The following is a 14,217-nucleotide window of genomic DNA, read 5'->3' on the forward strand; positions in this document are numbered from 1 at the left end:
CATTTACATTAAAATTTTCAGCAAAATGACAACATAACTATAAATGTTAAATTCCCTATGAATTAAAAAAAATTTTTTTATTAGCGCCTAGTTGATTCCCTGTGAATTTTATATGTGCATGAAAAGTGGCAGTATTTCCAAAAGTATAAATGTTTTCATTTTTTAGTTTTATCATTTCAATTAATTTTCTTTCAGTATTTCACTTAGTATCAACAAACATGGTTGGTAGTTTTTAAGTGAGAATTGACGACTGGAATGTCTTACAGGATCTTTCTCTGTGGAACTGAAAATATTCACACAAAAATATCACATTTGATTTCAAAGAAGATAGGTCGGGAGAGCCTCTCAAAAGTCTTAAGTATGGTAACTTTTATCTACCCAGTGAAACCACCTTTCTAATTTGCAGTAATAAATAACATGTTTTAAAAGAAATGGGGATTAATGTAACCTATCACAAATCTTAGGTTTTATTTTTGTTTAATTGAAAAATGTTCTGAGTTTCTTGAATGGCAAAACTAATCAGCAAACAAAATTGAAGCAATACTTACTGGATAAAAGGTTCATAAACATTAATGTGTTTAATATTTTTATCATGAGTTTCCTTCAGATTATATGCAAGGAATTCAGATCAGTTACATGCTAAGTGCTTTCCCATCATTTATTAGATCCTTCAAATTAAAATAAGTGCTTTTAAGTAAATGGATTTAAAATTTTTTTACATATAAAATACTTTAAAAATTTGAAGTTCTCTGAATCCTTAGAGATAAATAAGTTTAATTCCAAAGAATTGGGTATTTTATATATAGATACTAAAAGAATGGGAAAATTATTTTATAAATACACAATCATTTTTTAAAACCTGGCAAATATAGAGAAACAGAAATGTCCTTAATCCTTCCACTCAGGAATCACCACAGTTAACAATTTGATGTCTTTACCTCACAGGAAGCATTCATGTTTAATCTAAGTTCTCCTTCAATCTTCAAATGAATGACCCTCTCTAAATCTTTGTAACACTAGTATTTAGAACTTTCGATAATTTTCAGACTCTTCTTACTGGAGTCCATCTGGCCGATCTGTAATTCTCCAAACACTTCTTATTTTTACCGTTTGTCCGTGTCTTTGCACATGTTCTCTCTGCTGAAAATATTTTCCCCTCCGCTTGTCTTCCTGGTAAAGTTGTATTCTTCCTTCAGAATCCAGTCTCTACCACCTCCTCTAAGAAGGCTTCTTTGCCCTAGTCTCCTTCTCCTGTAGAGTGAATCACTCCGTCCCTTAGTATTTCTGCTATACTTTATAAATCTATTATTACGTCTTATCATATTCTGTTGTAATTTTTATTTGCATGTGCTTCCCATGCTAAACTGTGTTTTTTTTTAAGGTCACTTAAAAATGACACATAGAAAGTAAACATTTATTGAGCTAGATTTCTACAGATAGCAATATGACTATTGGCTTAAGTTCTCAAATATCTTGAAACATGATTATTTAATGCTCCTGTACAAATTCTCTTTTTTCCTATCTTTTAAAAACTTTTTTTCATGGAAATTTTCAAACATATACAAAAGTAGGGAGAATTAGTACAATGAAATTCCAAGTACTCATCACCCAGCTTCAACAGTTATCAGTATTTTGCTAATTTTTCTTATCTATTCCCCCCGCTACATACACACACACATATACATACACACACACACACTCTTGGGGGAAACAATATCTGGGATATATATATATATTTTAAATTGGAATAATGTATTATTCTAACAAAAGTACAAAGTATGGAAAATTAGTGTATTTGAATCATTTCAGAGAGTAGAGAAAGTTTCACACTTAGCAGATTTCGGCTTTTTAGCACCTTTGAAAAGAAACATTCAAAGTTAAGACAAGTGTCAGGACAGGCTCCTGACTACCTTCAGTGATGATTCCTCTGACTTAGGATGTGCAGGTCATGGAACAGTGTGGTTATTTGTTTTTTTTCTCTACAGTTTGAGAGTGCCACAAAAACACACTTAAAGAGAGTGAGACAGGTGATCACTGACTAGATGGCTGGTGGTTAGAAGATGGTAGAGAAACGTTGGGACAAAAGGAGAAAATCACAGGCTGGACGAGGTAGTCAAATGGACAGCCCAAAGGCGCTGATAATGTAGTACATGGTCTTGTTCTCCCATCGCACAGTGCAGCTCCCATCAGTAGAGCTGTCCCAGAAGCAGGAACTTGCCGTGTATAATCCCGCTCTGTTCTTCTGCATGATTACACGGGTCACAATGTATTTAAATGGTTTCCCCAGCTTGGTGAGTTGGCTTAGGGTTTGCTCCACTACGTTTGTGGTCCACTGATTCACTTTGCTGTGCTGATAGGCATTGCCACCAATGGCTCTTTCTATGGCCTCTTTTACAATGTTGCTCACTTCATCAACAACAAAAGCAGTCTCCTTGGTAGCCTGGTAGTCTTCCATCTTTCCTTCGGCGCCTTGCCTCTGCCTCCTGTCTGGGATATTTTAAAGCAAATTCTAGTATAGCATCATTTCACTCCTAAATATAGATAAGGACTTTTTTACTTTAATGTAATCATAAGTCCATCATAATATTTAACAAAATTGATTATAAAATTTAAATATTACCTCATACTCAGTCCATGCCTGAATTTCTCCTTTTATCTCAGAAATGTCTTCTTTAAGTTGGCTTATTTGGATTGGGGCCCAAACAAGGTCCAGACATTGCTTTGGTTAATTGTCTTTTAAGTTAATTAGTCTATAATAGGGCCCTCTCCCCTACACTTTTTTTCCCCCCATTTGGATTGGATCATTTGTTCTGTAGGAATTCTCAAAATCTGTATTTGGCTGATTGCGTCCTCATGGTGTCATTTAATGTATTCTCTTTTTTACTTCATATTTCCTACATAAACTGGTAATGAGATCCAGAGGCATGATTATATTTAGATTCAATTTTTAATTTTTGCAAGGAATTTTCATGAGGGTTACTGTGTACTTCCTTTTGCATCACATCAAGAGATACATAATGTCTAGCTGTCCCCCTTTTAAGTGACATTAATATTGATCAGTGGGTTTAGGCAGTTATCAATTTGATCAGTCATAAAAAGTTCTCCATCAACTTTTTTTTCATTGTCTCTTGACTTTATTATGAATTGCTTTACATTTTAAAAAATATAAGTATAGTCAACTACATTTATTTGTAATACCTTCCAGTTTTCCAGAACTGATGATGATGGCTACCCAACCACTAATTTCTAGGTATATAGAAACTAACTTTTTTTTTTTTTTGCACGGTATGCGGGCCTCTCACTGTTGTGGCCTCTCCCGTTGCGGAGCACAGGCTCCGGACCCACAGGCTCAGCGGCCATGGCTCACGGGCCCAGCCGCTCCGCGGCATGTGGGATCTTCCCGGACAGGGGCACAAACCCGTGTCCCCTGCATCGGCAGGCGGACTCTAAACCACTGCACCACCAGGGAAGCCCTAGAAACTAACTTTTTAATGAAAATTTTAGTTTTTGTTTGTTTGCTTTTCACTTAAGGCTTTGGTCTATCTGGAATGTGGTATAAGATGGGGTTCCATTTTTATTCCCTTCCAGATGGTTGGCCAGTTGGGCCTCTGTCATTTGCTTAAGAATCCATCTTTTCCCCCCATTGAATTAATTAATTAATTAATGCTTTTGTCCTGCTTTAAAAACCTACAAATTGAGATCTTTATTCTATTTCTGTTTCACTAATAGTCTGTCCCTGCACCAATACCACATTTATTTTATTTTTTAATCTTATTTATTTAATTATTTATTTAGTTTTGGCTGCGTTGGGTCTTCGTTGCTGTGCGCAGGCTTTCTCTAGTTGCGGCGAGCCGGGGCTACTCTTTGTTCTGGTGTGTGGGCTTCTCATTATGGTGGCTTCTCTTGTTTCGGAGGACGGGCTCTAGGCGCACCAGCTTCAGTAGTTGTGGCTTTGGGGCTCTAGAGTGCAGGCTCAGCTGTTGTGCACGGGCTTAGTTGCTTCGCAGCATGTGGGATCTTCCCGGACCAAGGATCAAACCCATGTCCCCTGCATTGGCAGATGGATTCTTAAACACTGCACCACCAGGGAAGTCCCCCACATTTATTTTATTAGAGTGAGATTTTGGTGTGTCTGATGAAGCTAGTTTCCCTTCACCCACTTTTTTTTTTATTCAGTGTTTTACCTAATGATTTAGTAGCCATTGATGATAATTGCCTTGATTTATTATTTCAGTAGAGGTTATTGCCTTTGCTTTTAAGAACTTGATTTTACACATTTTAGAAATATAAATTACAGATTATTTCTACAGTACATCTCTTTGATTTTTGAATGTACATCCATAAAATAGCCAGAGGGAACTTTTTTATGATTCACTTCAAAGCTGAGTAATTATCACTTCCTTAGTTTGTAGATTTTAAAAAATAAATCAGCTTTCTTTTTGCTTCTCTCCTCCTAACCCCCATCAGATTGAAGAAGAAATGTTGGCTTTGCAGAATGAACGCACAGAACGAATACGAAGCCTGCTGGAACGTCAAGCCAGAGAAATTGAAGCCTTTGACTCTGAAAGCATGAGACTAGGTTTTAGTAACATGGTCCTTTCTAATCTCTCCCCTGAGGCATTCAGCCACAGCTACCCGGGAGCTTCTGGTTGGTCTCACAATCCTACTGGGGGTCCAGGACCTCACTGGGGTCATCCCATGGGTGGCCCACCACAGGCTTGGGGCCATCCAATGCAAGGTGGACCCCAGCCATGGGGTCACCCCTCAGGGCCAATGCAAGGGGTACCTCGAGGTAGCAGTATGGGAGTCCGCAATAGCCCTCAGGCTCTAAGGCGGACAGCTTCTGGGGGACGGACGGAGCAGGGCATGAGCAGAAGCACGAGTGTCACTTCACAAATATCCAATGGGTCACACATGTCTTATACCTAACTTAATAATTGAGAGTGGCAATTCCGCTGGAGCTGTCTGCCAAAAGAAACTGCCTACAGACATCGTCACAGCAGCCTCCTCACTTGGGTACTACAGTGTGGAAGCTGAGTGCATATGGTATATTTTATTCATTTTTGTAAAGCGTTCTGTTTTGTGTTTACTAATTGAGATGTCATAGTATTTGGCTGCCGGGTTTTGTTCTTTTGTTTTTGTTTTTTAACTTTCGGAGAAATTTTGAAAAGGGGAATAGATATGTATGTGTGTATACATATACATACACACACACACACACACACACACGCATCTCAAGCATGTGGTTACAAGAAATTGGCTAGTTAGGGGGTATTTTCTGAACACTGCAAAAATAGAATGCAGCAATGTGTCCTGAGTCATCACTTTGGGGCAATTATATCCTAAGAAGGTTATGAAAAAATCTAAAGCCTTTCTCCATACCCCAAATTCTTATAAGCTACTCACAGCAGGCAGCATATGCTGAAACAAGTTATTATGGAAACACATCTGTGTCCCCTCACCAATGTATTTTCTTTATGAAATTGGTCTGACTTCTCAGCCTCATTTGGAGTGAAAAAGAACGTGGAAATCCATGAACACTAAAGGGTTCCATTGACTTTTTCAGAGAGTAGAAAACAATTTAGTTCTTTTTCTGAATGCTGCATAGATATGTCAGTGATTCTTTTTTATTTTATTTTTTTCCATTCAATTGTGCCTTTTTTGTGGCATGGTGAGATGGAGGTGTAAGGAGATCACAAGTTGTGTGGGAATTGTATCAACGAGCCTGTGAGCCTTTAAAGAGGAAGACCAGAAGGGTGAGAGAGGCCCCTGAACGTTCATATGGTGGGTATGTTCAGCAGCATAGTGAGGAGATGAAGCCTCTATATCCTGACGTTTTGTTGCTTATACTGTGATATCTTATCCTAGCTAAGCTCTATAACTCCCAAGACCCCAAACAGTACTTTTACTTTGTACAAAAACAAAGAACATATAGCCAGTACAAATCAAATGCCAGAGAGTTTTGAATGATGCCATATTTGCAAACTGCCATCTATTGGAATTCTCACCACACTACATAGACATAATTTGATTACCCCTTTTGGCTTATGGGATTTCCTGTTTACAAGTAGAATAGCCAATTATTTAAATGCTTAGTTGCCATAGTGAACCAGGAGTCACTGAGCCAATGACTTTACCAGCTGCTGACTAATCCTCATCACCACTGTAGATTTTGCTGCATGTGCAGGTCCTCTTTTTTTTCTTTTTTTTTTAATTGCTGTTTTTGTTGCTGCAATACTTTACAAACTTCTAGTTCCTTGAGACTTAGTGACCATTTGGCATCATGTTAACATCACACAACAGGAAACACCACTTCCAGAAGTCTCTAGCCTCAGTGCTAAAGTACTACTGAAAAGGAACTAGCAAGTTTGGCAAATTTAAAAAAAAAAAAAAGTAAGTTATAGTGGTCAGGGAATCTCTTGACAAACGCTAACTTTTTTTTTTTCCCACAGAGGGGCGTGTTTTGTTTTGTTTTGTTTTGTTCTGTTCTGTTTTGTTTTGCAATGAAGGATCAACCCAATGCTGAAAGTTAGATGTTACTTGGTATTCCACTGCTAGTGTGGAAGTAGAGTTGAAGGTGGGTAGGAAGCTTTGAGTATGACTTGAAGGAAAAAAACTTTCTTTTCAGTGATAAATCAGAGTTTCTTACAAGTTGTCTTGACCCCTCCCTTGTCTTGAAGAACCCTTGCTGCTGACTCTGGATCCTGCTTTTCGTCATAGTCAGAGGACTCCAAGGTAGAATTTTCTGAGTCCCTCTCAATGATACTCTTCACCTAGACCAGGCTAATGACCAAACAGTAATCTATAATTGTTGAAATATTGGCTTTCTCAACAAAATTTAAGTCTTCCCCAGGTATGTCAGTCTAATCTCCATGAATCCTCCCCTTTAGGAGTTTCTGGCATTCATTTAAAGGTAACTAGAAGAAAAATTAATATTTTAATGTAAATCTTATAAAAACCAAGATCACAGTAGAATTCACACACAGTTTTAGGCAGTGTTTCAGGTAGCACTCCGGTACATTGTCCTCTTGGCCATGCTTGAGATCACCAGTTTTTAGGTGAACGTGACATGTACTTCTTGTCTGTCTAATGAAAGGAGCTTTTAATTTTCTGTCATTTTGCAATCACCTATTATACAGTATTTCAAACAAATTGAGATATTTACCTATTTGGAGGAAAATGATAGGAGAGAGCTTTAAAATTAATGTCCAAAAATATAATGAATTTGATACCTTTAAAAAAAATTCTTATTAGATCTGACCCCTCTGTACTAGTGGAGGGGTGGAATAGGAGTACAGCTCAGTTTTACATACAAAACTCTTTAAAATAAAAAATACTACCAATAATACATGTTAAAGTCCACTTGTGGACTTAAATTAGTCAGATTGAGTTATTGAGTTCATGCAGATCATATGTACTTGTAAAATTGTGATTGAATACTGACTCCAAATGTCTATCCAGTAGGTCTTTGTATCTGATTTAATTGTGTGGCAACCAGTTTTACATGTAGGTCATGACTATACCTGGATTATTCCATTAAGTTCATTTTAATTAAAATATATATAGTTTGCAAAAATGGTTCAACTTAATTGATTTGTGTGTGTTTGCAAGATCTAACTTCTGAGGAATATCATACATGGTAGGAATTATCAAAGAGTAAAGCTTGTAGCAGGAACATTTGAAAGATTTTGATAGATTCTGAAGAAAGAAGCAGGCACTTTCTGAATCAGTGCACAGACGTCAACATTTGATCAGATTCCTACTACCTCTTCCCCATTGTTGGTGTTCACTCGATATATATGTGTTTAAGAAAATTAAAAGTATGGGATATTTGTCCAGCATATCAGAAAGTCGTAAATGCTATGTCTGGTATCCAGAGCTTGGCAGTAAAAGTTTCTTGTGTTCACTGTCTCTCCCTTTTTTAAGTTAGCATTAGAAAAATGCAAAACCTCATACCTTGAAATATATTGTTCCTAATGGGGTTCCCTTCCTTTTGCACATATTTTTTCCCTTATTAAAGTCAGCTCTAACCCCGAATTAAAGTATCAAAGTATTTTCATTATATAGATAAAGTTAGTTGGAAAATATGTTTTTATCAGTTTTATTCAGAGCTGCCATTCTTTTTAGTCATTTCTGTGCCTAGAGATGAGTAGTCCTGCATTTGAAGCCACACCCGCAGATATGATATGCTTGGTACTCTAGGCCAAGGATTTATTGGTAAGTTGAACTTTTTAACATAGTCATTACGATTTTCAGTTGCCTAGACATCAGGTAAACACCATTCAGTACACTAAAGAAACTGTCCTTGACTCTCTCCCACTCCCACCTATTTTTCCTCACCCCCTTTTCAAAAATTGAAAACGCTATGAGTGTCTTTTTCAGACCATAAGGCAGACTTTAGTAGCTTTCTACTTCTTTAACTAAATGTCTGGCATTTTAAACTTTTATAGAATACATTGTGTTGGACACTGGAATAATACTGTTTATTTTCACCTGTGAAAAATGACTTTATTGTACTTGAAACACCTCCTTTGCATTTTTCCATTTGTGCCATTCACTAGTGGAAATAAATTGTATTATACCATAATCTACTGGCTTTTAAAAACTGTGTTAAATATGCACATTTTTGGTATAGCTATTATCATTTGTATGTATATATTGTATATACATATGAGTGTCTATATGTGTGTATAGATTGATGAATATAATTCATACTGTACATTTCCATCAGGGCACTTAAGGTTCTGTTATTTTGTTTCATTATTTTAGTCCTCAGTTAAGGCAAGAATGCATGTGTTTCTTAACAATGAGTACTCTGGGTTGATATTTATGAGAAGGTGGTCATTAGATGCAATCTTTTCTATTTTAATCCCCTCTTAGCACTTGAGTGGGTGGAAAGAAAGTTAAGTAAAATGTGGAACCATAAGTTGCAATGCAGTAAAATAGTGCTGGGGAAGGAGCCAGTTACTGTTTCTGTGAGTTTGTGTCATGATGCAATGAAAGATAGGTGAGGCAGAGAGAAATGAACCATGGAAACTAAAAACACTGGTGGTGATTCCTCTGCAAAGATAAAAAGAACCAATAAGTCACATAATCTTCATGTGCACTCCATACATATTTCTTAGTAGTGGTGCCATTGATCCTCTTACCCTTTTTACTCCATTTATAATAATAATTATAAATTTTGCTAAGGACCAAAACATCCGAGAAAGGAATTACTGCTAAAGCATCTAAGGTTCTCCTAAACTATAAAATCAACAGGAAATGGCCACTGGGAGAGAAGGATTTGGTATTGGCAAGGGGCTTTCTCCTTTTAGCTGCCTCTTCTTGCTTGCTAATAGTAAGTTCTTCATGCACCTTCCACCCCTTTGGAGGCACTACGTTTCAAGCACAGATTTGGCCCAACACTGCAGCCCTTTCCTAAGAAGTTTATATGGCCCTGCGTTTTGTTCCATGCTCACAATGTGAAGTGTCTAGTGTATATTCCAGTCAGAAAATAATATATTTAAGGTGTATAAGTGTGAATCTCCTATAATGATGGAAGAGGAGGCTCTTATTTCTTAGAAAACTGCTTTCTCTAAGGAACAAATCTAAAACTTGGGCTGTCATCTTGGAGCTGCTTACCAAAATACAGATCCTTATTAAAAAACAAATTCTCTGTTTTCCCTCCTCTATCATGATAGTGCCCCCCAACCAGGTTGTAGCATTGCCTATTAAAAGGCACTCACTCTTAGTTGTTACGAACTGGAAATTTTCCATCCTCAGATTCCTTAAAGGATGAAGAGTGTGCTGTACACTTAGCAGACTTGCCTCTTGTATGCAAGGACTACTGATTGAAGTCTATTTTGCTGTGTGTCTGGTTATGTTGTCTGCACTTTTATTAAATCACTACAGTAAGTCTACATTGGAAGTGACTTAATTTGTAAAGAAGTTTTATTAAACACTGTCTAGAAAAAGAAAGTGAAGCTGAGAACTCTTCCTTTATTGTGCATTTATATTTTCTACTGAATTCTGGTAGCCCCTTTTAAAGTCACATTAACTAATTCTTCCCTTGTTTATATTCAGATTTCCAAAATTTCACTCATGCAAGGGAAGAGAATCTATTTGGCCTAATGGTGGTCTTCAGATCATAAGAAATATGTAAATTAGCATGCACCTTATCTGCCTGTTGTGGGTTTCTTAAACTTGCACTTCCCTCTCACCCACCCCAAAATAGATATCCTTTAAAGAAAATAAAGGCAGAGAATTAAAACTGGGGAGCCATTTACTATGTTACCATCACTGTTAACTGTTACCCAGCAATCAAAACTTTTTGAAGTTTCAGAGCTTTGTGTGTGTGTGTGTGTGTGTGTGTGTGTGTGTGTGTGTATCTGTTTGATTGTGTTGGGTTTGTTTTGTTTTTAAATGTACAAGAGAGTCTTCTTTAAATAGAGAAAAAGGTTAATCCTCTCTGAAACAGGATGCCCATTGGATATACTAATCTGGACATCTGTAGGTAGTTTGCCATGAAAAAGTAGAAGATGAGACTTGTGAATGAATGAAAAGGGTATCTTGATACCCCAGAATTCCCCCTAAATTACGGGTAATTCAACCTGCACAGTTTCCTTTTCACTCATAGTTTTTAGCAATTGTGAGTGAAGAAATCATGTAATTATCTGTAAATATTTAGCTAACAAATTGACCTAGTTTCTGTATTTTTTTGTTTTTGTACTAAAGTTTATAAGTCTGTGCCAGCTAGAGAGGAGTTGCTGTCATTGCCAGTTGTGGTCCTAGCATCTAACCCTGAAACCATCCTAGGTAACATTTTTAGAATTAATGCTTCAGTGTTGTTAAACAGGGAGAAATTAAGCTCAACCATTGGTCAGGTTTAAAATCTTTTGAAGCAAAGTCATTTTATTTAATACAATGATTACATGTCCTCAATCATGAATGAGGTAGGGAACCTCCCTCCCCCAGTGGCCATGTTTACAGAAGTGTGTTTTGTCTATAAAGTGCAAGGGTTTTAATGTTTATGTAAATTATGCAGGTGATAACATTATGGCTTGGAATTGTTTATTGGGCTCTCGCTGAATTTTCAAATGAAATGAACTATGCTTATTACTGGCACATTGATCCCATTTCTGGAGCATTTTCCTATTTCCAGAATTACATGTATTCCTTTGTCATTATCCCTTGATATGCCTTGTAGCCTAAGGTATTAAAAGCTGGTAAACATAGATGAGGGAATTGCATTTTTTTAAATCCATGAACCTTCATTTGTATTCCTTCATTACTCATGTTTCTTTGGCAACTCTGAGGTCAGTGAAGTTTAGAAATGAGATACCAGTGTTAATGAAAAGTGTGTACTCTTTGCTTTTGCATGGCTTGGCTTAGCATCAAGGGTATATTTGGGCCACTTGAAAGCATGAAGACCAGTTGTATGGGAACAGGTTTCTCTCAGTGGCACATTTTGCTTTTTCTGAGCCCTCAAATACATTGCCTCAGCATGAACATTATTGTTTCTATAAATTACACATGGTCATGGAATGAATTATGTGATTTAAAAGGATGGAACTGCTTAATGTTTGCAGATTCCAGCTGGCCATGTGACTATTGGGCACATATCAAACCTGGGGGGAAATATTGGAGCCCTTCTAACCCTTTTTTGGTCATAGACAAGTATATTTAGTTTATTAAAAGATGTTGGCTGCCCCTGGTATGTTGCCAGAAAGCTCTTTTTTGGTGCCTATTCCAAATGTGCTTTCTTGCATTTCATAATATCAAAGAAACCACCACCCCTTCTTCCCAACAGCATTTTATGTCAGACCTTTTATTCCACATTAAATGGGAGTTGTGCCTACTTAGAGTGCCCCTCCAATTAATTACATACACGTGTCCTAAAATAATCCAAGCAGGAGACACAGGTAGGAAAATTTTTTTTAGGAAGTCCACTCGAGGCCAGTAATCTATCTGACAAGGTATTTTACCACATTATCTTGCCACTTGATAAATGAGCCTATTAGGAATTGCAGGTGGTTTCATAGGGTAAAATCCAAGTAGAGAGGGGTATGTGGGGTTTCTATTAAGAGATAATTTTGTTATTGTTTTACCTCTCCTTTTATGATCCTTCTCTGCTAGGTTAGAATGGGTTAATTCTCCAAATTTATTTTGTTTTTTTTCTTTTAGGGAAATTTTTACAAAAGTGATGGTCTGATGTAAATAACATTTTGAAGTATAGTGCACATAAGTTCCCGAGACTATTTCAACCTGATCATTTGTAAATGCTTTAGAGTTTTTTTCATTAACACTTGTGTTGCTAAATCCTATTTAAGTCTGCTAAAAATTTTAACCCATTTAAAACTTAAACATTTAAATAATGGATGAGTTACTCTGAGCAATTTAGCTTTCAAAACCCCCTTGTTTTAGTATATGAAAAAGATAGCCTAATGCGCATTAATGAGGTTGGAGAGACTATGAGAAATATGTATAGTGTATATTTTAAAACAGCTTTGCTTGTATTGTGAAGATTTAAAAACAAACTTGAGATTTTTAACGTAACTATTAACACAGTTTTAACATAAGTTATCCCACTGGGTTTAAGAGCATCTTGAATGTATAATCCTTTTTGTAACCCAGGTTGGTTTCTGCTTTTACCAGTCATCCAAACATATTATTTATGATTTTAGTTTTATATACTCATTTACTTTTGTTTTCCTCAACCAGCATGATTTTTTTGCACATGTATTGTAGAAATTTTTAAAAAGAAAAATCAGTACATCATTTTCTCTGGATTTTCTTCACTTCCTTTCTAGTAACCCATTACCTTAAAGGCCATATCGCTCCATTTGCATTATTTGTGCAAATGCCGGGGTTGGTTTTTATTTTTATTTTTGCTATTTACCTAAAAAAAGAAAAATGCTTCAGTCAATTGCTTTTTTATTTAAAAAAAGAAAAAAGAAAAGAAAAAAAGCTGTAACCTTATCATTTCTGAGTAGACCATTGAGAGATGAATGCACACCTGTAATAGCCCAGGACCAGCTTTGGTGGCTAAAGGGAATATTTTAACTAAGCAAGAGGTTCTTTTCTAAAAGTGGTATATATTATTCACAATCTCTTTCAGTTATTCCCACAAGTCAGGGGTCCAGATAAAATGAGGGTTATCAGCTAACTGATATGTTATCATTGAGGTTCATCAATGAATTTGTACATTTCTAGTTCCCTTTGGTGAAGGGAAAAAAAATGATGATTTTGCAAGACCTAGATTTTGGCTTGGTTTCTTGCCTCCTTTTTTGGCAGCCTTCATCTTCTCATCTCCTAAAGCCCTTGAGCCTGTAGGGTTTTCATGGTGGACAAAGGACCTGTGGTCTTTTAAAACTAGGACTGATTTTTTTGGCAAGAGATTATCATGTTGAAAGTGATGTTCTGCCACTTTACCGATGACTAATTTTAAATATACACAGTCCTCTTAATTTTCGGACCAAACAGACACCCACAGTGGAGGCTTATCAAGGGTTGCAATGGGGAAGAAGCCTCTCCCTCACTGTCAGCACCAGCTGGTAAAGGTGACTGTACAGATGTGCATTTTCCTTTTGGTAGAAATGGTCCACAGCACTAATTGGTAAGGCTTATTGTACAGTATATTGTCAGTATTCTTCTGGTTCAACATACCTTATAGTTCATATATAACCTGTATTAATTGTATAGATTGTGCATTTAAAGCTGTTACCAAGTTGTCAGAACATAAGAGCGAAAACAAGGTCATATGTAATATTTTGTTTGTAAGTATCCTTTGTATCATAGCAAAGGAAATGTTTAAAAAAATCAACTGTAATAAAGTAATTTTAGTACACAGAGTGTCTGCTCAGTTTTTTTAAGTAATTGTATTCCCATAAAGATAAAGTATATTTCAGTTCAGTGACTATTTACTGGATAATTACTGAATCTCAGGCACTGTGCTGTATGTTGGGGGTTACAAAAATGAGTAAGATGTGGGTAAGAATGAGCTCCCTAGTGTAGACTAAAACCCTCTAGACTAATTGCCTCGAATTCTGTGTGCCCAGACAGTGAAGTGGCCTGTGCTGTGGATGTGAGATGATTCTACTTTAGGTTCTAATGGCTTGTTGCAGGTTCTTAAGTTTTATATAGACATATGTTGTGGTCTGTGTAACTACAGTTCCTCCCAGACACATGGACACATAGATGTATGCAGTTCTTGGACCTTGTACAAAGCTTCACAAG

At 36.6% G+C, this 14,217-nt stretch overlaps 2 protein-coding genes across 2 annotated transcripts in view; one reads left to right on the forward strand and one right to left on the reverse strand.

The window, feature by feature from the left end:
* Positions 1–13,830, forward strand: part of TAOK1 (TAO kinase 1) — a 160,876-nt gene extending 147,046 nt beyond the window's left edge. The window contains exon 20 of the mRNA XM_081219238.1: positions 4,468–13,830. Coding sequence (XP_081075364.1) covers positions 4,468–4,929 — 462 coding nt within the window. The 3' untranslated portion in view covers positions 4,930–13,830. The remainder of the gene's footprint in view (positions 1–4,467) is intronic.
* On the reverse strand, positions 1,753–2,501 carry LOC308607641 (dynein light chain Tctex-type 1-like). The gene has a single exon (XM_081219802.1). It carries the CDS (start codon positions 2,453–2,455, stop codon positions 2,114–2,116), a length of 342 nt encoding a protein of 113 aa, XP_081075928.1. The 5' UTR covers positions 2,456–2,501; the 3' UTR covers positions 1,753–2,113.
* Positions 13,831–14,217: the final 387 nt, after the last annotated feature.

This window comes from Mesoplodon bidens (assembly GCF_964165515.1).
Source record: "Mesoplodon bidens genome assembly, chromosome: 19".
NCBI classification, from domain to species: Eukaryota; Metazoa; Chordata; class Mammalia; order Artiodactyla; family Ziphiidae; genus Mesoplodon; species Mesoplodon bidens.